The following is a 27,948-nucleotide window of genomic DNA, read 5'->3' on the forward strand; positions in this document are numbered from 1 at the left end:
TCACGAGTTGGATACATATCACTATTATCTTATTGTACTAGTATTGCTGATATCTTAACAAGATGAGCGAAGTAATGAAAAAGAAACACTGTGAGTCACATTAAGTACAAACATGCGCCAGTAAAAGTTAGAAGGATACTCCACAAACTCTACAGGACATTTGGTCAGCTGCTCCAAAGCTTTGGTCTCCACGAAGGACGACATCTGGAAGCTGCGATTGATCTCTGTGGGCACATATGGTGATATTTGGATCACAGTGATCCAGTGGACAGGACAGACTGAAGACATCATTGCTGCATAAACACATGTTTATAGCTCTTCTATGGAAATGATGCAATAAGTTTCCATTTATATAAGAACTCATTTTGAAGTAGTTTCAAGCGCTTTATAAAAAAATCGAAGCCCTTTTCAAACGTTGAAAACAACCACATTAAAGTGCTTTTAAAGGATTTACGGCACCCTTGTGAGCCCTGTACATACTTTTAGAGGCTTCGAAGCTGTTAAACTTGACTGGCTGGATGTAGATGACCAAGTTGGACATTTCTTCTGTGGCAAACGCCTCACTGCCTGCTGTACCCTGTACAAGAAAACACACAGACACACACACAAGCAAATATCTAAATTTAACACAGCACGATGTCTTGAAAAAAGCTCTTTTACATCCCTTGAAAACAATGAGAAGATTGTTTCACAAGCTTCATGAGCCCAAAATAATCTCAAAAGACTTGTTGTTCAGGAATTTTGAGAATCAAAGTATGAATGAAATGCATTACCACACATGCACACTAGGGGGTAGCATCAGTACATGACATGCAATTAGTACATTGAGCTGTAAATCTTCATTATTTCGATTGTTTGAAGTGAGTCACTTGCGAGATACACACCTCATCCATTGAGCCCTTTTTACAGTCGTCATCATCGTCGTCTTCATCCTCACTTTCCGCCTCCACCTCGCCTGAAACATGAGTCACAAATACGGTTACAGTTAAATATGATGATGAAAGTTTAATCAGTTTAATTGACATTTCCGAAAGCTAAAAGCCTTTAAGCAAATATTTATCGAGGATCTGTAGCCGCAATTATATCTAAAGCAGGGACACAAATGAGGTTTACACTTATAGGTCAAAACCCACAGAGCTTATGGACTGAGGAAATTAATTTGAATACTGTTTTGGTTGAGCTGACCCATCCTCTGCGCCCACATAATGAGCTATCTCCTAAAGATTTCCCACTGAATCTGAGGTCACACCAGCTGGGGAGATTAATTTTAGCGGAGTAATGGTCGAAGTGACCTACAGCTTCTGCGGCCGGCCTGATGAGAAGCGCTGCTAATGATTTCCCTCAGAATCTGAGGTCATGCACTATGTATGACTCACCGATAGACTTTCTGCCCTGCGGTCTCAGGCTGAGCTCGGCACCCTCGGAAGGCTGCGAGGAGTCTGCCATCTCCTCTTTGGTTGAACCTGTGTGGAAGAAAACAAACTCATCAGCAACAAATGCTTCCTTCAAGGTCAAGGTCAAACTACTGTCAATAACCAGGTGAGATAAGACAATACGTGTCAGTGAGAAGCTTTGTGCTGCATCAAATAACAGGTAACATACCTAATATTGTAACTTCTCCTCCCTTTTAAACATAGAAATACTATGTCAGTGTCTTTTTTACCCCAGGATGCCTTCATGTGTTACTGAGCTCGCACAACAGAATAAAGCTTAGATGGTAGCAGAAAGATGAGTTTGCCTTGTTATCTCTGTTTGCCCTGAGGTTTGGCTTGCAGGCCACACAGGCGGCCCCTAAAATTTTGATTACTACAGCTTGTTGAACTTGCCTGACAGACAGCTCTGCAGACTCAGGACTCCAAAAACTACCCACAATGTGTTGCTGTAGTATGTCGAATTGTCCAATTAGTGACTAACAATTATACTTGGTAAGTTAAAGGGCCACTATGTAACAATTTGTAGCAATTTACATGTGTTAATCCCTTTTTTATTGGCCGTATGAGAGTGGACTGTAACATGATGTGAAAAATGAGACCCTCCTCATTTCTCTGGGTTTACCTTTTGTGAAGGATTTTCTGCGACAGCCCAAAGGATGTGACACGATAAAGAGTGCGACAGTAACAGCAGCTAAGTTTAGAAATGGAGTAGATTAACACGAGCTAATGACTGGCCTCCAGCACTACACAGAAGTTGGAGAAGCCCTGCAGATTTTTTTTTTCTGTTAGAGATGAAAACACAACATGTGCTGTGGAAACTGTTAAGACATGTGGCTACACATGACACAATCAACATTTTTGATTTCATATATTTACCATGGCTTAATTAGTTGACAAATATAAAAATAAGTTTAACATTCATTTTAATATTAAGAAAAAAAGGTGAAGAAAAACTTGTGCTGTAGCCACAAACAGTACGTTGATCTATTAACTTTAAGTGCTGCAAACGAAAATTATCAAGTTTATTATAAATTCATCTAAATAAGTTTTTCTGTCTGTCTGTGGAGGGACAAACCTCAGTGTGCCCGCATCAAAAACCAAACCTCCACCCCCTCACTGATCTGGGATTGCCTCTATGATCTTTGACAGTTTTCGTCAAACACATGTGCGGCTTATTTTCTCCCACCAGGGGGCAGTGTGTGTCAGGGTGAGAGTGAAGCTTTCAGCTGAGCTACTGGAGAAAATTATAGGTAATTGATCGTAATGTTTATGATAATTTACAGCTGAGTGATATACTGAATGTATAAACATGTACAATAACAAGAGAAAAAGGAAAACATACATGCACATACAAAGGACACATATCAAGTGTGGTCAAACCTAAAGCATATATGGCTGATTGGGGAAAACTAAAAGCAGAGAGCAGCTGTGAAAATATAGAAGTCCATAAATTCAGATGTATAAAAGTTCACCAGTATAATGTACACTCAGACACATGCACACACCCACCAACACACTGAAGGCCACTACTGGCCTGCGTTTAAGACGCCCCAGTGACGGTGCAGTGTGTGCGGCTGACAGGGAGTGTGTGCAACAGCCAATAATACCTCCAGCTGATGGAGAGGGCCATGAAAATGATGAATGATAAACAATAGCACTGTTTTGCTCCATTGGTTCGTTTTTTGGACGGCACAGAGTTGTGGCTCCTTGTTGCAGACGGACCCAGACGGTTTGGCTACATTTAACATCTGAAACATCATAACTCAACGGTTCCAGTGTGACTTGATGGCTCTCGTCTGTAGGATGTAGGGTGTGTGTGTGTGTGCTGTACCTGCACTTGGGGAGGACGGCTCACACACACTGGAAGAATCGCTGTAGGTGTTGGAAACCTGCTCCGACAGTTTCTTCTTGGTGCTGCCGTCCGTCTTGTGGTGTTTCTTCTTGTTCTTCACCAAAATCTTCCCCATCAGCTCCATCGGGCTGGGCAGCGGCACACCAGCCTCCAGCTGGACGAGAGGGAAGAAAGTAGTGAACATGGAGAAGTGAAATTAAAAAAAGAAGACATGGGAAGAGAGGAAGATCTGTTGAAGGAGGGAGAAATGTGGGCTTTTTCAACTTCAACACTTTTAAAGTTTCAAAATGTTTCTGTATGGCTGAAAAATTGTTCCATTAAGACACTTGGGAGATAAATTGGCTTATCAAAGGAAGAAAATACCGAAGTTGTTTGCTTGAGTGAGTCATTTCAAATCTAAATTCATGGCAGTTTTAGAAAATAAATATTGTATCCCTCTCGAACTTTAAGAAAGAAGATTCGGCTGAGTAGATCCTGTTGGTGATCGCGAGGATGGGCACTGAGCATTAGAAACTCTGTTGATGTTACACCTCAAAAGTTTACACTTTTAACATTAAAATCAGCTTCCTGGGGGGAAACTGAGCGTTAAACAAATACATTCACTCTCTCAAGGGTGCTGGCTGAAAGTAGGCAGATCTCTGATTTATTTATGGGGTACACTGCTTTTGGATGACTGTGTTTAGGCATATTAATAATGCATTATTGAGAAAGTCAGCAGTGATGTTGAGTACACACACATACTGCCAAGGAGTGTACATCCCATCCACCATAAAAATAACCAAACTTTAAACTTCATTTCTTACTTTTACTTGACTTCTCTCAAGAGAGAGGAAACATACACCAAACCTCAGCCAACATTTCCTGTGTTTACTGCCACACACATCCATCTACACCTGCCTGCTGTTGTTGTCGTTGGGAAGGGATAAAATGAAGATTAGATGTCCTGTTGGCCTTGGCTTCACTCACACAGTTCCACTACAATGGAAACCAGTTCTACACTGGATATGGCGCTGGCAACTGCACTCAGAAGCACAGCACTAAACACATTTGATTAAACTTCAGTTTACCTGGATGGATTCAATTAAGCTTTTATTCCCAAATTACCCAACCTCGTTCTGCTCGGTTGTAATAAGGGAGTAAGAAGAGGGCACGAACAGAACAAGAAGTGGCACAAAAAGCTCTAAAAAAGAGATTCAAGGTCTATTCTCTCCGGTGAATCTGATATTGAACATCATAATTAATGTTACGCCTGGACCATCACTTTAACTTAAGACTATGACCTATTGTGGCTGAATGGGTAGTGTTCAGGTCTCTTACTCTGATGTTTGGGGTTTATATATCCCCCTTGGGAAATATTATGCTGTTCACTTATTATTTCTACACTGAGTGACATTTTTTCATTTCTTTCCAGTTTTCTGTCACTGTTTGGTTAGGTTTAGGGAAAAAAAAACCCACTTAGGCAATAAAAACCCTTTCACAGCGTTACACACGTTTTAAAGGATAACTTCTCCCATGTGCTTCACAAAGCTGTGACATTACAAAAATGTGATTAGTCAGTTTAATCGGCCCTGGAGCAACATTAATCATGTGGTTCCTACATCACGTCTGACAAATTGTTACAGACCTGGGATTTGTATTTATGACAGTGGTGCACTGGGGATGGGGAGGGGCATTTCTACATAATGTTGCTTTTACACTCACAGGAGTCTTTTGTGCAAAATGAGAACTCTTAATTAGTCTGTACTTATACAGAAGCACTATTTTGAAAGCAGGATTTTTACTTTTAAATAAGTATTTTTTACACTTTTAAAGATATAGAATGTAACATTTCTGCATTAAATTATTCAAGATATGGGTGCGTTTCATTCGGTCACCTGCCGTTAAAACTCACGGGAGAGAGTCAGAGAGTGAAGGAAATGGGTGAACGTGACTAAATATAACGTGAATAAAAGTTTAAAACATTATCTCGTCTGCGAACATTTCTGCCTGAGTCATGTCATTTCGTGATTTTCATCGGCAACAATGAAAACAGCAACTCCCATGATCCCACGCTACATAATATGTATGTTTTTTGTTTTGTTTTGATTGAGAGACCCCTAGTGGCAGAAATTATGTACTGTGCGTTTAGGTAACTGATCTGAGGTCAGCTATGTGTTTTCCTTTATTAAACTTTAAACCTGTGAAAGGAGCCATTTGAAAGACTATCCATTGTCAAACCTTTTTTTTAGAAAAGGAGGATAGACCTTTCCTTTTGTAAGTATTGTTTATATTTCTTTCTTTCTGTAGAAGATGAGGAGGGATGCTGCAAGGTAATAGAGTGATGAGCCTGTGAACAAAGGTGTATCGTCTTGAATTGGTGGGATGTTGTTGTTAGCCTGCTAGCCACAGTAGCTCCAACAGCTTATGTTTGCTCTTCTGCCCACATTACTCTCAATCCCGCCTGCGAGTACATCTCGCCTCGCCAATTCTGCTCCGTCCGCAGCTTAAGACTAAGCCTCGACAAGATTTAAGAAAAAACTGCAAGAAAAATAGCCTTATTTCTTGACATTTCAGATTTTTTTTTTTAACTGTAGTTTTAATGAAAATGTTTTGGCAGTGCAGCCTTCATCGGCATAATGAGGGCAGGGATGAGAGACATATAAAAACATGAAAACATGTTGAATCCAATTTTAAAGTAATTGAAGCTATCTATTTTGGTTAAAGAGCAGACTGTTAACAGTTTAATTGGGGGGAAAAAAAATAAAACAAACATTGTAGCCAGCTCTCCTATTCACCATGAATGACACTTCCATGGAGTGGAGATACAAGAGGAGCTTAAATTCCTAAGAAAACTGTAATCCTCTTTATTCTCACCTTAGGCTCAGCTGGAACCAATCTATCTATATTAGCCTATCTGGCCCCGTCCCTATGGACTGACGGAGCCGATATCCCATTCGATGCGCTGTATACACGGCTGTCTCCAAGCCAGAGGGGAGTGGTTGTCATTGCACTCACCTTTCCCAGTTATTACATGCTCAGTGGTAGAAATCTGATTCCTTACCCGCACTTTCTCTCCCTCTCTCTCTGTCCCTCTCTCCAACTTCTCCCTTGGTGTCTGTCTCCTTGTATCTCTCTCCTTCTCCTTCCCCCTGCCATTCCTTTCGAAAGGCTGATAATACTTCAATGTCAAATCCAGTCAGAAAGCTGCTGGGAACTTGAGCTGCTCTGTAGTGTTATACCAACAGGGACCAGACATCCCCAGTGAATAACACACAAGGAGTAAGTGCTGTTGTTGAAGTACATATGTGTGCAGGATCGTTCTTAGGCCATGTTTTCCATGAGTGGGACTACGAGAGGTGCCCGAGCATGTGAGAGTTTGTTGCGACAAGTGTCGACATTTGCCTCACGCAAGCGCCTGCGTCATTACACACAAAGACGCCTTGGGGGGAAAAAAAAAACAGAGTTTGGCCACAAAGAGACAAAGCAAGCTTTTGACTGGTAGCCATGGCAACAGAGGAGAGACAGATAAAGGGCTGCCAAGAAAAGCCGCGTTTAGATTACAGCGTAAAACACTTCGGTTTAATCTTACATGGCTGTCGCCCGCCGTCTCTCCCACGATAACAGGGGAGGTGACGCAGGGGAATAAAAATGACTGGTGGGACGAATCATTAAAAGTTGTCTTCCATGGCACGCAAACAGCCACAGGTATGTGTGTGACTGTGATTGAAAAGGGGACTAAAAACTGGAATGAGGAGGCCACTTTCAGAGCGTGCCTGAAGTGACAGGAAGAGGAAAACAGTGACAACACTTTCTGCCAGGTGCGAGAGGGCATGTCGATAAGTTGCTGTTTGCGAGACAGATGGAGAGCGGACAAAAAGTGACATAAATAGAGAGAAATAGTAGTGTATGAGCACAAAAGACTGAATATATATTTTGACTCCACTAAGTCTTGGCCTTTTGCCTCCTGAATGTACATCTGTATGGGCAGCGTGCTGGGCAGCAGTGTTCAAGGACACTCCCTATGGTGCACTCATCTGTGTGGTGATATCTGCTGAATCCCTCGCTGCTGGCCATGTCGTACATATCTGTGTGTGTGAGCACGTGTGTGTGTGTGTGTGTGTGTGAGAGCACGTGTGTGTGTGTGTGTGTATGAGCTTGTTATGTACTCACAAGATATTTCTCCAGAGGTTCTGTCAGTAATGCGTCTCCAAATATTGACCGGCAGTACTCTGCCATCTTAGCCTGCTGCTTCGGTCTGGGAGTGGTCACACACACAAAAAGCAAACACAGACACACACATCAACACACATCGTAATGCTTTCTCAAAGTATCAATACACACTGAATATGTATGTTTTTCCTAAGAAGCCCCTTCTGAGCCATTAAAGGACAAAACGACCAATGGGAGCTTTCAAAATGAGTGATTGGTAGAGCCTATTGATGTGAGTACTGATCGATAAGGTCGACAGTTGTACTGTGAGCTTTGCACTCTTGATTTGAAATGACTTACGAGTCCACGTGGTTCTCAAAAGACAGGATGATGGGGAAGGGCGAGGTCTTGAAGGCACACTCTGCTATGGCCTCGATCACCTCCTAAAAACACAAGAAGAAAAGAAAAAAAGATAATATAACTATAAATCAGGTTAAGCGCTGCAACCAGTAGTCGATTAATAGATTCGCCAATTGAAAGATAATTAAAGGTGCAGTACGTAAGGATTGGCTACCTGTTACATTCAAACAATTAAGGGCAACATATCACCAGGATGAATGTGTCTAGGTGCTAGCTGGCTAACATGCTAACTTCATTATATATGTAAAAGTAAGAAAATGAAGTTCATCATCATTATGTTGAATACACACAACTGGAGAAGACTAACAATGAAAGTCAGCATTGGTTTTATTTGATAATTTGCTGTAAAGTCATTGGGAGAATAAAGCATTTCAAAACCCACTCCAGCTCATATAGCAGCCAGAATCCTTTAACAATGACATGACATTGTCTACATTTCCTAGAGTGCCTGCGAACACGCCCGAACATGTTGAAATCAATAACAGTAGGAGAAAGCAGGAGTGATAAGATAGAAAAGATAGTGACTCAGTAGTGCAGAAAAAATAAATTACACCCCGCCTTACTCCCAATGCAAGATGTTGTCTGGCTGCATGGCATTATGGTGAATTGAGTCTACCGATCCTGGGAGAATTATGTGGCTGTGTATCAGATGCTATTATCAGTGTAATATAAATGTATATGTGTGCAGAACAGAACACAAAAGTGTGGATATGCTTACAGAGCTGAGGCAGGAAGGGGTGTCACTGCCCAACTCAAGTGATGAAAGTTCAACTTCTGGTATCAGATTTCTAACCACCGGGTGTCTAAGCAAATTACAGCATCATTAACGACTGAACGACGGCTCTGTTAATGCCTTCATTTCCATTTGCTCCATCTCCTTCAATAAAAATCTTTATCTGTTACTCAACCCTCTCCATCTGCAGCCCTCTCCCGTCCGCTTTCTTTCACGACTCTTCTCTTTTTGTATTTCACTCTCCAGCTGATTCAATCAAGCTTGTTCCACTTCTTTTGTTACTCTCATTGGATCTAAATTTCCTCTATCAATCAGCCCGCCCTCCTCTCTCTCTTTCTTTCTCTCCTGACACCTATTCTGTCCTTTCACACCCTTCTCTTCCAATAAATGTGTTTTTTTTCTCTTTGTCTTGTCATCTTTAGAGACTTCAATTAAGCGCCCCTTAGCGCTTCAGTTTAAGGCCATTCAGTGTGTCCCTGTCTCTTACGATTTGCCATCTGCTGCATGCATGCCCCACTTTTCGTGTTTCCCATTTTCCCCTTCTTATCCAACTCGCTTTCCTCCACTTACTTTTATCTTCTGTGTCTGACTGTTTTTCCATCTGTGTGTTTTATTCCCTGCTGTATAAAATGATTCAAGTTATAATCCTTAAAATCTTCATGAAATTAAACCCCATTTCTGATACTATATTTTCAGTCACCGTATTTACGTTCAGTTATTACTTCTCTATATAGCTGTTTGTATTGGTGGTGGCAGAGTCCATCTTTCCTGTGCTGGATTCAGATTGCCTATCAAAGCAGAAGGGATTCACAGGAAAATTATGCATGCATGTAATCCAGCGCAATTTTATCTAATTGATAACAGATTCACTAATACGGTTTGCTCTCTTTACACTGCGTCAGTTCTGTAGTATGACAATCATGAAGACATTTTGGTACAAGACTCTGATGTTATATATGCAGAAAAATGGCAGACAAAAGCAAATGTTAGGCTTTATATTAACTGAGGTATAGCATATCAATGTTTTGCTCCTCTGTATGGTATTTGGTTGTAATGTTCAGTTACTCTCCACTCAGATTGACCCAGATTAGTTATTTATTAGCATTTGCCCTGACAACAAGCTGCGTAAAGCAATATTTTAGTGCTTTTAGGGAATATACTGTACAGCAACAAGTCTTGGACAAAATCACTTTAAGCGTTAAAAATTAAAAGTTGGAAGAACGACTTGAAAGCTCTGGATAAGAGGCCATCTGAGGAGCTTGAATACACTTTAAGACACTGCTAATGCAAAAGAGACGTTGTCTTCTACCACTGCTTCACATTAAAAGCACTTAACAAAACATTGGGTGAAACATTACACAAAATGCAACTTTACTGTGTGCTGCTGTTCAGTGTGCAGCATAAATATCATTTGTGGCTGCAATTATTAATGACTGAGTTCTTTATTAAAAACAAGCTGACTTTGTTAGGCTGCACTGTAAACAGATATGTCACTTGTTCTTTTATTGCATTTGTGATAAATTAGCTGCTCAAGGAGTAATTTACCAGTGTCATCAAACCAACCAGGAGTGGAATCTTAAGGATTACAACTTTAAAGACATGAAATTAACCACCTACAGTAAAAAGATGAAAATGAAGGTCAATGCATCTAAGATACTGGACGTTTCTCTTTCAGTATGCTTTTATTTTATTGAGCCTGAAACAAGCGTTTCCTTTTTTGTGCAAGACTGCACATGTTTGAAGATGCAGATGTTCACATAGGTGGCTGCCAGTAACCCTAAAGTGTGCACTATCCCAATATCATGTTTACTAAATAGGATTAACTGTGAATAAAGACGAGGCCCGGAAACAAAAAGCTATCTGAAAACACAAAGTAGCTGAAACACAGGCTCGTGGGTGTTGGCCCTACCCAAATACCAATCAGTGTTTGATGCAGTGAGCGTATCGTCTGCACAACATGTGGATTACATCATCTGTCTGAGAGGTCTGTTTACCCAGAACCCCCCTCTTTTTGTCTGCAGACAAAGCCATTAAAATACACTCCCCCACCCTCAACCCCACCCCCTAGCCTATATCCCTATCACTCCCCCCTCCTTGTGTTACCTTGAAAGAGATTTCAGTTGTCATGGTGAAGCCGTGAGTGATGACGGGTTCTTCTTCTGTGGTGCGACCCTTCCAGCAGTCCAGTTCAATGCAGCGGCACCCCGACAGGAGAACCTGCTTGTACATCTCGACGGAAGAGTTCCCCGCGAGCTGGCCGGCTGCAGCAAACACACACACACAAACACCACTTCGTGTAACTGTTACGCTGATCCCAAAAGTGCCATGAAACCTACGAAAGCACGTCCTCCCACGTTTTTTCGAGAGCTCATTAACCACATTAGTTGCTAGCATGCAGTGAAAACAATAGAATTGTCGTTATCTGAAGCAGGCAAATCTCATCACCCTGTCACCATTAGCGAAACAATTATCTCTTCACATTAGCAGCACGCTTTTTTCCTGTAACACGGTGGGAACTGTGTCAAAGTGAGAGGCAGATCTGTGTTCTCACTTCAGGTGGAATCATTCATTTCTTCCCTTCTTTTCATACCGTTTCTCATTCTTCCTCACACTCTTTCTTGCTCTTATTTTGATTTTGTGAACCACAGCAAACACTTTCTCTACTGAATGAATTCATGTGTTGTGTTATGTAAAACACTGCATTAATTCATCGCAGATCGATCGGATGGAAATACACCAACATGAACGAAAAAGTTGCGCAACCTGCCGTCGGTCTTATTATCTTGTGTGGATCATTTGGACAAAGTTGTGAAACATAAATTGGCTACTGCTGTAGCACCTCTCTGTTTCCTGTAATAATATCACAGTGTGTCACTTTGAAAACACATACAGAAAACCAGCGTCCATCAGGAGAGAATCAAGGACCTGTTGTTTGTTTTTCTCATTTTCTTCAGTTCGCAGGCTGTGAGTTTGGCCTATTACAGAAATTCCATTTTTTTTTCCATCGCTGGAGAAATTTGATCTACTTGAAAGATTCAATGCTCTCCAGTTCCCCCCAGAATAGATTTGAATAGATGAATTTCTAATAACCATTGAAGAGAAAATGGCCTCTGTATTGTGCCTGCCATGCTTGTGCACTGCCAGGAGCCAGTTACTGTGACTACCAGTCTAAAGAAATATTTAACTCATGAATATCAATGAATTGAGTCTCATGGTACGACTTGATTGGATAACCTCTTGAAGAGGTAACAGCAGCAAAGGGGGCCTCGTATGCACCGCCGCGTTTGATTGACTGACCCGCGAGCTATAAAACCGGGCTGTATTCACCGGTGCAACCATAATTGTATTCCTAAATGAACGAGTGATCTGCTCATGTGTAAAAGAACAAAGGATGCGCGTGTGCTATCAGTCAGGAGTCAAATCGAGCTGAGTGGTAGTATGTGAGTGCAAAACAGAAAGAGAGACACACTGCCTTAGATGTGTGTGCGTACCTGTGAGGTATGTGTTGTGTGAGGAGTTGATGAAATAGTGGGAGAGGGGAAAGGTCATGTCTTCACTCTGGTCCAGCTTCTCAGGTGGGATGATGCTGTTCTCTTCTCCATTCAGATACCTGGCAAAGCCTTCCACCGAGATCTGACCTGCACAAACACAACACAGCATTTCTCTGTTAAAAATGGAAAACTTTTTTGGATCCAGACAGGAACCTTCACTCCAAATCCAGTCTTAAGGAGTTCAAGGATAAGCATATTTCTTACTGTTAAAAAAATCCATGAAAAGACCAAAACCAATGACGAATTTATCCAATGACCAGTGTTGTCTCTGTAGCCGAAGCCTGATAGCTCATTCCTCTGTGCTATGTGCTGTATTTTATTTTGAATTGATCCCATATACTTCTCACTATGCACCGAATGTGTGTTAATCCAAATGCACGACTTACTCTTGTTTGACTGATGTCTTGTAGGAACGACAGAGCCCTGCTGTTTTCGAAGATTATCTACAGTCTTTAAAGGTGCAGTCTGTAAGAACTTTAACTGAAAATTAAGTAACAATGTCAACAGAGTGTGCAGAAATGACAGTTATGGTTGGAGCTGATCCCAGCTGACATTGGGCAACAGCGGGGTACACCCACGATAAGTCGCCAGTTCAACAATTTAGCGTAAACAATTAGCCTAGCTTTTTTTTTGCATGTCTTTGGATTGTGGGAGGAAGCCAGAGTACCCGGAGAGGACTTTGGTAATTTTGAGGTAATCGGTTTCCTCAGTTTTTTTAAGCAAAGTACCTTTGTCAGATTTTACAGTGTAACACATTGTTGGTTTTGATCTTTTCACAGCTTTTGTTGACAACAACAAACTGTCAGCCTCATCTTTTAACTTGAATCAAAACATTGTGTGTAGCATATTGTTCCACATGACTATGGGCCACATTATGCTGCAATTTCTTGTATATGCAGCATGGGTAACAGCTAGGGCTGCACAATTCAATAGAAATATTATCGAAATTGCAACGTGGCCAGGAAGCTGCAGTTTTTTAATAAAGGAAATGATGTGTAACAGTATGTTACACAGCATTTTAATGATATACTGCAGTCCCGGCTGACACATGTTGTTCTCCAGATGAAAGGAAACGTGTTTGTTTGTGCAGACCCAACAAATGTCACACCATCATGATTTTAACAGTTTTTTTGGTAAAAATTAAAATTGTGATGCATGCAAAATTATGGAAATGATCATTCCCACTAACTGTGAATCATTTTGCAATCACAGTATCTTTGGAAATAATTGCAATATAATCTTTCATAACTAATAAGAGCCTTGTTAGTGTATGTTTGTGTTTCCTATACTGCAGGTGTCTTCAAACTAGCAGTTGGAGGACAAAAATGTTCATTATCACTAAATAGCATTGAGATTACATTAGTAGTTTAATTTAACCAGAATCCTGATTCACTGTTTGCTGTAAGCCTTTAGAGTTAATCCTTAAAGCCTGAGCCTGTTTCGCTTTCTTATATTTTACCGCCGGTGTATACTGTCAGTGATTAGCCTTCATTAGAAATATTAAAGGTGTCTAGGTGGATGAACGCATATATTTTACAAAACAAAAGTGATTTTCTTAGATCTTATAAGATCTAATAAGTCACATAGGGATCTGCCAAAGCGTACCCGCCCTTGACGTTGTTCTATCCATGTTTTGATTGTTTGTCAAGGTCACTTGTGGTAAGCTTTGCCTTTTAGCTGTCATCACCGAGCTCATGTCTGCGCTGAATGTGCTCGAGATCGCGAATAATAAATAAGTCATAAGCAGCAGAAGAAAAGCTCACATCTCCAGTCATCCAGACACGAGATTAAAAATTTCCATACACATTACCATACACATCACACACCACACCTGCATGGATTCAATTTTGTACAACGTATAACAAGCGCCCAAGGCGCTACCATAACACTCACTACCTCCAACACCCACACACACACACACACTCATTTCAGGTTATGCTAAATATGCTAAATGATGCAAGCTCGACGGGTGCAGCAGGTCCCTCCGGCCACTTTATGCTAATTAATGCGGTGCCGCCCTCTGCAGAGTTGCTGGACTAATTAAGGCTGGCTGCTGTCTGTGACATGTGAGCTCAGTCGCACTCAGCGTCTTACTCCCTACTGACTGCCAGGACCTCCCTGTGCCAGGCTAAGGCCTAACCACTGTGCCGATCACACTCGCACAGACATAGACGCAGAGTTTCCCCAGTTCCCGAGACATTTGTAGGTCAGACAGGGAAAAATGGTGTTAACATGGCTGGGATTAGAGGTGCACTTGAGTGAGAGCCTACAGGTGTTATTCAAAAGGTGACGGTTGAAGGGCGAAGTTGGATCAGAAAGAAAAGGAAGCTCTAGTATGAAAGTATAAAAGGCTGTAAAAAAAACTCAAGGACTGTGTTGAGCTGAGAGGAAATGGCAGTGTAAATGTATTCTCAATTTAATGATAACCTGTGAGACGAGGGTGGACACAAACCGGCTGAATCTGACAAAGAGCTTCCTCTCTACAATCACAGAAGATGAATATGCGATGATACGCCACCACCCACTCTGGATGTAAGAGACTATAAGTGTCTTGTTTCATTTAGCATTTTATTCATCTGCATTCAAACAATGTCGGACCGTTTGAGCGAGCGCAGACTGAAGTAGTCAAAGACGATGACAGAGCGCTGAAGAGATGAACAAGAGGTATGACACACTGGAAGCAGAGGAAGGGAGAGTGCGACAAAGAGAGTAAGCAGAGAAGAAAATGAAAGTAACTAGATTACACAGGCTATTTTGAGGCAGACCTGAGGCACCCTATCCACTGTCTCCAATTAAAGCGAATGCATTTATGCAGACTGACTGTGTACAAGCATCCACATGATGCTTTTTCAGTGCAATCTACAGTAAAAGCACATGCTTGTTATGCACAACCAACCAATGTTGATTTCTCTGTGCACATTTGAGTGTCCTTGAGAGAGGAAAAAGTGTGTGTGTGTGTGTGTGTGTGTGTGTGTGAAGGTAGCATGTGGAGCTCTGGACCCCTCTGCAGAGCAGATGGCAACACTTCCTCCGGCTAGATAAATACTTCACATGGGGAAATCTGTCACTGGGACGGAGAAGGGCACGCTTCCAGAGAGCTGGGGACAGGCTGAAACCACCACATCACACTACGAGCACATCGCTGTGATCAGAGTCAAACACAAGGGGGTCGAACGGGGTGTTACAACGTGGTTTGACTAATTATTTGGGCGCCTATGATTAATTTTGTTACAGGTTTGGGAAAAAAAAGCACAAAGTACTTTGCTCAGGAGGGTTTATTAAAGAGGCACTCGTGCTCTGCTTGAGTCAGTTGAGGTCAATTCAGTTCAATGCGATTAGCAATAAACTTGCAAATGTGATCGGCATAATAATGCTACACTGAATACGGTTTTAGATAAACAGCTGCTTCTGGCGCCATAGATTAGCATTTTTTAATTTTGAAACAGGCTCTCTATTTAATAACAGCCCGAAGAACCGAACGTTTTTCTCAAGTTACTTTTAAATATATTCACCCACGTACTTAACTTCTTTAGTACACGTCTTTACACTTAAAAGTGTTTGATAAACAGCCGTATGCAGATATAACATCTGCTCTTTGTTGCTGCCTGAGAGACACTGAACAAAACATGTGGCAAATGTAATATTGATTGGAGAGCTGATCACACAGATCTAGTCTTTAACTCAGGTCCAGAGATAAGAACAACATTTACAGTAGGAGTGGTCCTTACTGCGGCCCTGTATTACAGTGTTTGGTGCTTTCTGGGACATGAAGAAGGAAATAAACTGTCACTGGGTAAATATAATCTCAAGGTGTGGAAATGACTTGATTCTAAGATGCATCGCAATGCGGAAATGAAGGATTCTGCACCAGTGAGACAGGGCATGATCAGAGGTCGCAGCAAACACAAAATTATTACAAGTTAAAAAGTTAAGTCATCGCTGCAACATCACTCTCTTGCATTAAACGTTGAGTGAACATTAGGCTAACATCACATTCATAAGATAACAGTCATGAATTGAGGCGCAGTGTCAACTTTGCCGTCCAGCTCTGAGACATCTGTGCACAGTCGAGTCATGTTCTTGATGTTTGCCAGATTCAGGATGTTCCCTGTCCTAAAGCTATGTGTCACAAAGCTCGGATCGTGTGGCCCGTGAACATTCACACCTCTGATACAAGCAACTCAATTACACATGGAGTCAGTATCTCTAACATTTTTTTATTGGGTTATCAAAATAGTTTGAGATTAAACAGAACATGGTGTAAAGAAAGTCACCCATTTTGGCAGCCTTGTATCAAATGCTTTCCAGCAGATTTGAATTGGCACATGCCCGACCTTGATGCCTAATATCTGAAGTGGGACGTTTTGGCAGCTCTGTGTCCGCTGACACTTCAGAAGACATGAAAGCAGAACACATTCAGGAGTGTTGGATCACCTACACTCATCCATCTTGGCTGTTAATGAGTTACGCTGCACCACTCCTGCTTCTCCGATACCCCCTCTAAAACTGCCTGTTTATTAACTTCTACACGTGCACTTTTGTGGTGTAAATGATGGTCTCTATATTTTATTCATGCTCTTTGTTTGGATATTATGTTACAACAGGCAGATTATTGCTGCTACCTACGGTGCTACAGAGTGGCTGTGACACATGCATATGGACAGAACACAAACATATGTGTTGTCAAAGTGGCATTTAGCAAATCTGGACACACATTCAACAATTTGACAACACATACGCAGAATACAGAAACCCACTGCAGGGACCGCAAATACAGAAATGGCAAAAGTTGACAAACTACTACCGGTTGCCAGGCAACTGCTTCCCGCCAATAAATAGTCCAGCACAATGAACCCCCCCAATGAAACAACAAAGTGTTGTTTTTACACTTACACAAACAAACAAACAAACAAACAAACAAACAAACAAACAGCATATTCCATGTTAATTGGAGAGCTTAAGATGTGCAGGCGGGCTTCAAACAGAGACACGCTACCTGTTCCCTTCTTTTCATTCTCTGTGCTAAATTAAGCTAAGCTAAGCTAAGCACCTGCTGTAACCTTACAGTAGACAAACTTATGTGAGAGAGGTATCAAACTTCTCCTCTTGCTCTCTGCCAGAAAGCGAATAAAATATCAAAATATGGCTTTAAGTTGCACTGCACGGAGCTTTCTAAGCCGCCATAACTACGCTTCAAATCACTGGTCCGTGCAAATTGTATTAATCAGATACGCTTTTGTATGTAAATACCACTTTCACACTTGACACAAAACACACTCATATCTGCCAACATCTGGGTTTGGTCTTCAATGTAAATGCGTATAATCAGCATTTACTCTCACTTCAGTTAACTCTGCATTAGTCATGGGTACTTATCGGCTCCGGCTCTGATGAAAACACAACAACCAGGTGGACACGCTAATATTCGGGCGCTATGCTATGCTAAGTTAAGGATGCTGGCTTGTTAATACTTTTTAATTCATCTCTTTCGGAGCAGCGCTTGAACATCGTTCGGTCGGCGCTGAATTTGATAGAGAGGCTTCTGTTATCAGCTCCTGCGTCCAATTCATAATGTTATTCCGACTTTTTATAACATGTTTTAATGTCTTCTGGATGTAGTCTGATGAGGTATATAAGCTGCTTTCTACTGTTCCTTATTTTTCCAGCGCATTTTTGATGAATAACGTGACACACAAAGTAAAAAAACAAACAGAAAGCCAACGTGAAAAAGTCAACTTCCCAATTTTAGGTTTATCCACGTTTTAAAAACCTGCAGATACACGCTAATTGTGGTGTAAAAGTGGTATCAGAGACAAACGGAAGATTTTTGAATTTCATTAAAGAGCAGTTTTTGTGTGAACAGCACCACATAAGATCTCTGCTGCAGTCCATTTGCCACTTGCTATTTGTTCAAGCTCTCCTGAAGCACAAACACACACACACACAACCTTCTCTCGCTCTGTCTTTTCACTTTCTCTCTCCACTCAAGGATTCTACTCAGTAATCCTATTCTTGTAAATAAAATGGCAGGGAATATCCGTTAAGCTTGGCAGTGTTTGGAGTGGGTGAAACTTGTGTGTGTGTGGGTGTGTGTTCAGACTTCTAACATTCCTCTCCTTGGCACCCCACTATGTCCCCTCACTTTCTGAGCAATGCTATGACAACAGCCCTGCCAAATGTTCTGGTGGTGGGGGCTGGAGTGGAGGGTCAGGAGGGTACGTCTGGGTCAGGTCAAGTGTTTTTGTTGTTTCCAAACGGTTTTTACTACAAAACAAAAAACTGCACTTTTGAGCACCTTATTTAATGTATAAAAAGCTCATCTGTCAAGCTCAAATGTTCCTCATGTGTGTTTATGCGTACATAAAAGCATGACGGTGTACCTGTGCTTGTACTCAGACATTTGAGCCACTGACCTTTCTGTGCAAGCGAAGCATTGGGTTCATATTTGTCCACCAGCAACTGGACCTGCTCTGGTTTGAGAGGAGGGTAGAGTATCTCGTTCAGCCGAGGGTCTCGCTGTTTAATGTTAATAAACTCTGTCATCTGCTCCACCGTGAGGTATGGACGACTCTTGGCCCCCCTGAGAAGAGAGAAGAAGAAAAAAAAAGCCGGGGGGGTTACGAAGCGAGATGTGGGCAGAAGAACGGGAATTCAAAAATTAAAATAGGAGAAAATGAAACTAAGGGGGAGATGATGGAGGGGAGGAGCGGCAATTAAAGCGCCGGCAAGGAGATGTGGAGAGGGAGAGAAACAGAAGCGCAAAGGAGCAGAGGATTAAATGTTGTGTTGAGTAAATTATGAGATTTGATTAAAACGCCTTTCATATCTAAGCCTGTTCCGCTGAATTATCATCTCCATATCCTCCTGGCTCTCGTGCCGTCTCACTTAACTGTGATTAAGATCTATGACTTGGTGTGGCCTCGGTCATGCTGCCGTGCTGCCTCGGCTGATGGTCTGAGTTCCTCTGGGGGCCGAGGGGCGGCAGCAGCAGGAGCCACACAGCCGGGATCGAGGAGTCACAACCATTACCCACACATTCCTGTACTAATTATCTGTTTATGATGAAACTAATGGGTAAAAGCAGGTGTCTTAAACCTACAAAGCCATACCGCCCGCTCGAGGTTGGCAGCCATTATCTAGCTGCCTGACTGAAGGAAGCAACAGATGGCTAGGGAAAAAAATGATCACTCTCACATTGTTTCAACATTTCTTCTTAACTGCGAATTACTGTGTTGTTTGGGGTTTGAAAAGATGATTCCTTGCTGACAGGCAAACACACTGAGGAAAAACACGGCTCTTACACGTCGGAGAAGATGTGGTCCAGCTCAGATCGGGCGCAGATGTTGCTCAGAAACATGTTGTAGACCTCTGGAGTGAAATCTTCCTGGGGGATGGAGTCATTCTGCGGCAGAGAACAGCAACACGGTCACATATAAGGTACAAATTATGGGGCAGCAAGTGACCTAGTAGGTAGACACTGTGGAAGAACTATAAATCGAAAGCATCTTTAGGTTATCATCAATTATTTTTTGTACTGGCATTGAAATTCTGGTGATTCTATTGTTTAAACAAAAAAATGTTCAGTTTGGTTCGTGATTGCAAGAACTTCACATCTTATATGTACAGTTTGCACACAAGGAGCATAACGCAAGAACATTTTGATATGTCCTTATCCTAAATCGCTCTTCAGCCGTGAAACAACAAATGAGAAGCTGCAATAATTCTTTGGTACTAGCATGCTGTTCCAAGGAGGGAAAAACTTGGTGCAGAATTATATATATATTATATTACGTATCATATATAGTCTTCCTTCAACACAGTATGATTCCTAATTTAGCAGGTGGTCCAACAATGAACCCCCTACACACTACCCTCACTTTTGCGGTTTGCGCACAAGTGCTTCAAGTTGGACTAAGCAAATCCTCATAACCGCACAATATGGGTCTGTTATCTTTGCTATCTGTTTATGTGCACAAGGTAAGTCCAATTTATTTGTATAGTCCTCAAGTTGACATAAACTGCTTTGTAATCTGTGCAGCATACAACACTGATTCTGAGGTGACTCATACAGCAGGCCTGCACCTCCAGAACATTCTTTATACAGGAAAATTGTTAAAAGGGAAAAGTTGTGCTGATGTGCCTATGAGCAAGAACGTCTTTCACGCTCCTCGTTGTTCTAAAGCTGACCCCGACTTCTAATCTCCCTCGGGAAGCGATTACACTAAGCATACATTTCAAAAGGAAATAATTAACAAAAGATGACTGCCTGCAATTTGCACCTAGACTTAAACAAAAAAAAGAAGCTGTGGCCACGAGGGCTCCTTATAGAGCTATCAGAGCCAAACAGGTCTGATAAAGACACAGCGCGCCGAGCAGAAGGCAGCAGCACTGTGCCAGCGAGAAACAGAGCAGAACCAAACAGCGAGGGAAAAAGAAGATGAGGGAGGATGCACGAGGGAGGGGGGATGCAGGTCAAGCCCAGCCGAAAACTCAGTGACTCACTCTGAAGACCTTGGTGCGAGCTACGTAGTGAATGCGCTTTTGTGTGTGTGAGTGTGTGCGTTTGAGGGATTAACAGCACTATCGTTTAGCTGTAATTACTTGCGTGCTGGAACAACAGCAAATCCCACCAGACCTTCAAACGGCAACACGTTTTTACCTCCCGCTCCCGCTCCCTGTGCTAATTATGTATAGTTTGTTCTGTGTGTGTGTCTGTTTGCATTTCTGTGTGTGTGTGTTTGTTGTCTGCTTCGACTGTATGTGCGTATGTTTCAGCATATGTTCAGAACTGCGTTAAATAGCCTTTTCCCACTTCCAAACATGCAAATTGCTTGCCACTGCTGGAGTACAGAACTTGTTTGCTGTGTTGGGGGAGTGTTTACACCTCAATGCATGAGGGGGCAGCTTCTCTCCAGTGATATCTGCAGAGAGGTAAAGATAAAACAGCTTTTGTCATCTCTATTGCTCCCACTGGGTCTATTTGTTTCATTACGACCAAGGCTAAATCAGTTCTGAGTGGGAAGTCAAGCAGACATCCAGAAAATACGACTCCACACAAATGAGCAAAGCATCAATCAGCTGCTGTTTCAGGAGGATAAAGAATAAGCTGAATAGTGAGAGGACACACTGAAGGATGGATGGATAGATGGAGAAGAAGAAAGAGCTCGGAGATGAAGATAAGAAAGAGAAGCGGAGAAGAGAAGAGGGGGCACCAGGTTCAGAGACAGAAGGGAAATATGAGGAGACAGTACGACAGAAGAAAGAGGGAGCTTCAGTGTTTTGGTGTCTCACTCTGCCAGAAGGGAGGTTACAGTTTTCCAGGGCCGTCTCCACTCGCTTCCTGTCTGCCGAGAACATCCTGAAGATACTGCGGGGACACAAAAACACACCCTTATGAGTAATCCCAGATAATGCCACACAGACAGAGACGTTTTTACTTATCACTTTTAGTTAGTTATTGAAGATATCCCGTGTGAAAAGGATCATCAAACGATGAGAAGGATAAAAAGATGAAACAGAAACTGAAGAGGGAGTTTAGAGAATGTAACAACAAACTGCAGGGAAACTTGCAGATTAAAAGACGCAAATGAGACAAAGAAAATGAAAAAGATGAAAAATGTAAATGTATTATATGCAGATTAAGGGAAAATAGAGAGAGACAGAGCAGTACACCTAGCTAAAACTAATCCAGCCTCATAAAAAAGCCCTGAAATAAATTCTGTATTCATGGAGGTTATAATCTTTTGTTGAAACTATTCTAGAGAGCTGTTGATTAAACTTTCTGTGAGGTGTTTTCTATTATTTTGTCTACCCTCACTGCTTTAAAAGTGCATACTGACAAATACTGTGGATCTAGAAAGGTGCAACATGTGTACACACTGTAAAAATTATTATTTTAACCGAATGAATACTGCCTATATACAAAACCTTAATACTAAACACACTGCTGTTCACACTGTCTAACTCCAGATGGGAACACCATATGTGCATAACTAATGAGATAATGTTTGTAAGTCTTTATAAAGATGAAATAACCACAAACACGTTTACAAATATGAGCACATAAAGTCGCTGTCGTTTCGTCTTATCATTATCATTTTCACTGCCATTACAATGACCATTATCGTTTCCAGTGTCATTATCTTTATCGTTACCGTAATTATCAATATAATTATCGCTATCATTTCATTTCTTAGACACTACTTGTTACTGCACACATCACCAGTCACAAGTCTAGATGTTTTTCTTGTGTATATAAACAAAAGACATGCAGATAATGTTTCAAGCATCATAACACAAAACTAACTGTGGTGTTATTACTTTCCCTGAAAAACTGTGACTCCAGTCATTTGTTCCAAGTCTTGAGCAAGTAACAAGTCATTTTTTCTCAGACAGGTCAAGTCCATAGTTAAGACAATTTAAGTCCCAGGTCAAGTCACTTTTTCCCCTCAAGATGCTGCAGTCTCATCTGCAGTATCTGGTTTATATAAACAGAAAAGATGAGGTATTGGCCAGCGTATCTAACCTCTAAAAGTATGACAATTAATTGAAATTGTATTATAATCATTGATTGAAATAAATGTAATTAAACAAAAAACAAGTCACGTCACGATACAAATCTATAACTTCCAAGTCCAACTCAAGTTGCGAGTCATTTATTTTCTGTCAAGTCACGATTCATTGACTTGAATCATTTTACAATGGCAAAACTGAGTTTGAGTCCCTTTATGCATCACAGAAAAACAAAACAAGCTATTTTATAGAATGAAGTCAAGCTGGAATTCATCAAAACAGTGACATGAGTCGACCCCAAGTCACAATGACTCAAGTCATGAGTTAAGAAAAACATCCCTTTTAGCTTTGTGACACTATTTTTCAGATATTACAATGTTTTTTTTATTTATTTTTAGCTTTAGATACATGATTCTCTCTGCTATCCTGTCTCATCAGTTATTAGAGTGCAGAGTGACACAGTGTCTGTGTGTGGTTGGGCTCCCGTCCTCCCTGTTTTATTCCAGTGTATATACACAATAACTGAGATTTACTGCAATGAACTCCAGCGTCGTCAAAGCTACCGCTGGCTGTTTAGCTTTGTTTCCGTAGGCCATCGCCTGTTTAATTACATGCAGAGGTATGCCTGTGCACATCCATGAGCGCATACTGTATGCTCCGTGGGAGAGCGGAGTCAAGCTGACATTAGTCAAGCTGACATGTCCTCCCAGCTAGGAGGTTAATTCCCTAAACGGCAAGGAGTGTCTCTCTGCCTCTCTGCATTGACACCCACTGTTTTCCTCTGCGGCTCTGAGGGAGGTTATCGCAGAAGTTCACTGTTGGCTGCCTCAAAGCTCAACTTGACTAATGGCGGTGGAGAGAGTTGGATTTGTTACTGAGCAGATGACAAACTCCCAGACGGGCGATATTGAAACTGTAATTCGCAAAAAAAAAGAAGAAATTTCTCACAAACATCAAACACTGTGACAGATATGAATGGGGCTGGGTCAGGGCATGCTATTTCTCACACACACATGCACAAACAAATAAGGGTGGACTCTTTACAGACATAGGAAAGGATAGTGGTAGAATTAATGGAGCTCATTTTACCGCAGAGCTTGAGTCGTGTAAGAGAAAAAGGGAGTGTTGTGTTGTGACGACACACGCTAAGAAATGCACACATGTATACTCAAAGAATGTGTGTTGACTGAAGCACATACATGCTCATAGTAACGGGGCGAAGGCAGAGGAAGCTGATCAAAAGAGCAGAGAGGTGGCAAGGGAGAGATGAGTGAGTCAGAGAGACTTACTTCTTGACAGGGATTCGCCCCTCAGGGTTGAGCTGCAGCTTCAGCCGAGTGTATCTGCGTTGGACAGAGCACAACACCTTACACAACATGTAGTACAGTTCGTGTTTGGTGGAATTGTAATTGTGTGTGTGTGTGTGTGTAAATCTGCTTGATGTACATGTACAGTACCAATTTCAATGTATGTCTATGAGCGAGTGTGGTGAAATACACACTGGTGTCTCACAGCAGCTGACTGCATGTGTAGAAGTCTCCGAGCACACCATGAATATTTGGCTGTGTTTGAATAGCAGGTTCTTGTCATGGCTAATCCCTGGAAGTCTTGCATTGGCAGCACAGAGCCATGCAGCAGCAGCAGCAGCGGCAGCAGCACAGGCAGCGCAGCCTGGGCTATAAATAGCTCAGCTGCAACAGGAGCCATCATTACAGGCCGGGCTTTAAGTGGCTGCTGGCTAATAATTAATATCCATTACGGTGTCCACTTCGTAGGGCAAGCCGGCTGCCATGGGCAAAGTCACCAATGACTGTAATGGTTAACGGGGGCCGGGCTGGGTTTTGTCTGAGGTGTTTTTTTTTGTCTCTAGTAAAGAAGGGAGTATGTAGTGAAAAATGTTGGCAGAGAAAGCTAGCTGACAACAGTTGACGTCACTGGAGCTACATAAGGTCGAAGAGGAGAGAAGGAGGGGACGGCTAGGTGTTTCTTGGTGCCCTCGTCTGCCTTACACCTGCCTGTATTATTCATTAAGACGAGTAGGGGAAAACAGATGCATCTGTTTCCTTTTCTGGTTTACTTTCTCTTTCTCTGTCTCTGCCTCCAGCCTCCCTCTCTGGTAAATCGAGGAGGTCAGTTTCCATTCTGCCTACTTATTTCTGCACATCCACTCACTTACTTTTTCTGGCATGGGATGAAATGCAAAGCAACACCTGGTAAATTTGCAGTTTTAAGCATCATCACAGGTCATCACATTGTAAAACAAGCCGTGCTAACCCGAATCATTGGCGCGCAAGGCAACATAATGTAGGGAGTGGCCTCGGCTCTGTTGCATTGATCTGAAAAGAACATCTTGTAGCGAGCAGCCGTTTGAGGACGTGCTGGGTCCTGTTTTGTGTCCTGTTGCTGCCCTTCTACGCTAAAAAAATATATATATATCAGTTTAAAGTGATGAGAATCAACCACATGCAGACGACCATCACAAAGCTAGTATGACAAAGAATCGACTTATTTGTCACCGAGCGGTGCACAACAACTGCCGCCGCGCCCGACCAGCGTGAGTGCGAAACCTGCCCTGTTCAATTCTATTCAACGCTCTGTGTACTGTGTGGTCGATGGCCACTTTTATTGTCTCATAAGTCAATTAGCCTCCTCAGGGGTGCGAGATAATGGCTTCTGCTCACTGATAAACATCAGACAGCTGGGAGTTGTCACCAAGCCGAGCCCAGCGTATTCTCTCAATACAATAGGGCAGATTCATATTTAGGCTCGCTCTGCATGAGCTCGCCTCAGTCAGTCGCTGCACACATAAATCAGCGGCGATCCATAGATCAGTGTGTGGGCTCCATTCGGATCAATAGAAACGTGTCGCCGCGAGCTGTTAGACACAGTTATTACACAGGATCAGACGTGCTGCGAGGCCGATTGATGATAAAAACTCTTTTACCAGACAAAAAGCCTGATGCATCGATGAGGCCCGGAGATGATTCATGTAATAGGCTGGAATGAAACGGCGACCTCTATAACAGGTTCAGGTCAGCAACCCACCCCACCCCCGACCTCTTTAAGTAGACGCTGGTCCGCCATAATGTCGCCAATGCAGCACCATATGGATGCACACACACACACACACACACACATGCTGTCATGTGAGCACCCAGAAGCAAATAGGCCAACAGAGTCGGGTTCATGAACTGATACATATTTCCAGCTGTTTTATTTATCCTCCTGCTTCCTTCCTGTCCTGTTTTTTCTCTCCATCCATGTGGGGTGAAGTGACCTTTATAAGCGCGAACCCTCAGGCTGCCTCGTGGAGCTGTGAAAAGCAACTTCTTACCTCCTGATTATGTGTGTTTGGAAGTAGAGTACAGCTAATATTCACCCTGGTGTATGGACGCAGATGTCTCTGAGTATTTCATTGCATACTTAGTGCAGTTATGTGCATGCTGCAAATGAGTTTTTGCCTCATTTGTAAGTAAACCCTTGGTGCACTTGTTTGGCATTAAATCCTCTTACAAGAGAAGATGCCTCATTTGCTGTTTCCTGCTGTTTCTGTTTATGTAAAATACAGTTTGCACCTAATGCGATGCTTGTGATGACTGACATTTTTTGTTCCTGCTAGACTTGATTTTCATATTTATCTCGGGGTTGGTGGATTTAAATTTTTTTTGTGTCTGCTGCTTGTGTGTGTGTGTGTGTGTGGGTGTAGGGTGACGTACGCTTTCTCAAGGCAGTCCTCTCTGGACATGTTCTGTACCAAGAGGTTCGACGCAAGGTTGAACAGCTCTTCCGCCCATTCCTGCAGAATATGAAACAAGGACACACAGAGTCAGGTGCAATTTGGTGCCATGTGTTTGAAATACGTGTTGACATTACTTCATAATTGTGGGAATAATGATAACGTTTGAATTCAGAAAACACACTGTTGCCTGACCTTACACACACTGGGGATATTGCCTTTATGATAACTGAACAGAGAATAAATTAAAACTTGTTTTAATTCCGTCTATTTATCTGCAACAAAAAAAAAAAGGATGGAAATTGAGATACCGATCACATTATTGTTGCGCAGCCTTTTCATCGTTTTAATTAACCTTTGTGTCATGAGATCAACCGGCTCTTTCTAGCTTTCATTTCTGCAGTCTTAACAAATAAACAATTTCTTTTTTGCCTTTTATTTTTTTTAACGTTTCCACCTCTCTTACAGGAAATACTTTCATAAACACTGACCTCACAGATATGAATGGAACACCTCAATTAAAACACTGAGCAGTTAAAGTATTTAACAGCTGCTCGTTGTATCCTCATACAAAGTTATCATTATTTACCTTTGCTGTCTCCTCCTGGAAGGCCATGAAGTTCAGATAGGTGATGTTGACCATGTCAGGGCCGCTCACCACTGTCAGCATCCTGTTCTCCATCTTCCCCGCCAGGGTGCTGACATCCAGAAGCTCCCGCAGCTTGGCTTCCTGAAGAGAGAAAGAAAAAAAAATCTCATCACCAAGATCTAATTGAGAAAATCAATAAAAGTCATCATGTTAAGATATACAGTGCATTTTTCTATGAAAACTCCATTTACACATACACTTATCATGTCTGCATTGATTAATTAACAAGTCGATATTACGTTCATAAGACATACCGATCGTAAAGTGACGCAGTGCTTTTGTACAGCTCATAATTGCATGATAGTCCACAGTTTTGTTGGAGGTATGTCCATAATCACATGCAGCAGCTCATTACTTAAAGATTCTCACAACTGTCACACCATATAATATTTATAATCCTTCTTATATCAGTAAAAAGGAAACGTTTTTTCAAGTAGGTTGTATATACACCCAAGTCCACAGCATGTTAATGCCCCATTGGGTCTTACAACTTTGAATCCATTCAAGTACACACTTACAAAATATTTATAAACAGACAGGCCCACTAAAAGTTTTGAAGGGCTCAAATCAATCAACAAAATAAAAATATAAAAAGTATCCAAATGGAAAAGAGGCCGTACGTTTTTAACATTCCCACAAGCCAACAAACGGCCAAAGAAAAATCCATAACCTTGTCAAATGGTTTATACCAAGGTAGTAAAAAACACTATATAAACACACAATCTATAAAAAAATCTATGAACAAACTTTGTTTAACAAGGTTTTGTTTGTTTCTCAGGACATTTCATATGAAGACCCTGAGATCAAGGTTCTCATTCACTCCCAAAGGTGTGACAGTCTCTAACTGAGTCATCCAATATTCCTCACATTTCAGGAGAGCATCCTCTAAGTTGACACCTTGTCTCGAAATTTGAGCCCTCTCAATACCAGAACA

At 41.8% G+C, this 27,948-nt stretch overlaps 1 protein-coding gene across 1 annotated transcript in view; it reads right to left on the minus strand.

Annotated features, from left to right (window-relative positions):
- Nucleotides 1-27,948, minus strand: part of plcb1l (phospholipase C beta 1-like) — a 116,729-nt gene that overhangs the window by 25,733 nt on the left and 63,048 nt on the right. The window contains exons 4-17 of the mRNA XM_073492844.1: nt 26,955-27,095; nt 26,346-26,425; nt 23,919-23,972; nt 21,409-21,484; nt 19,419-19,519; nt 18,531-18,697; nt 12,058-12,204; nt 10,670-10,827; nt 7,774-7,856; nt 7,435-7,519; nt 3,265-3,439; nt 885-955; nt 481-577; nt 140-224 (exon numbers count right to left, since the gene is read on the minus strand). Coding sequence (XP_073348945.1) covers nt 140-224; nt 481-577; nt 885-955; nt 3,265-3,439; nt 7,435-7,519; nt 7,774-7,856; nt 10,670-10,827; nt 12,058-12,204; nt 18,531-18,697; nt 19,419-19,519; nt 21,409-21,484; nt 23,919-23,972; nt 26,346-26,425; nt 26,955-27,095 — 1,520 coding nt within the window. The remainder of the gene's footprint in view (nt 1-139; nt 225-480; nt 578-884; nt 956-3,264; nt 3,440-7,434; nt 7,520-7,773; nt 7,857-10,669; nt 10,828-12,057; nt 12,205-18,530; nt 18,698-19,418; nt 19,520-21,408; nt 21,485-23,918; nt 23,973-26,345; nt 26,426-26,954; nt 27,096-27,948) is intronic.

Source organism: Pagrus major, chromosome 22, assembly GCF_040436345.1.
Source record: "Pagrus major chromosome 22, Pma_NU_1.0".
Lineage (NCBI taxonomy): Eukaryota > Metazoa > Chordata > Actinopteri > Spariformes > Sparidae > Pagrus > Pagrus major.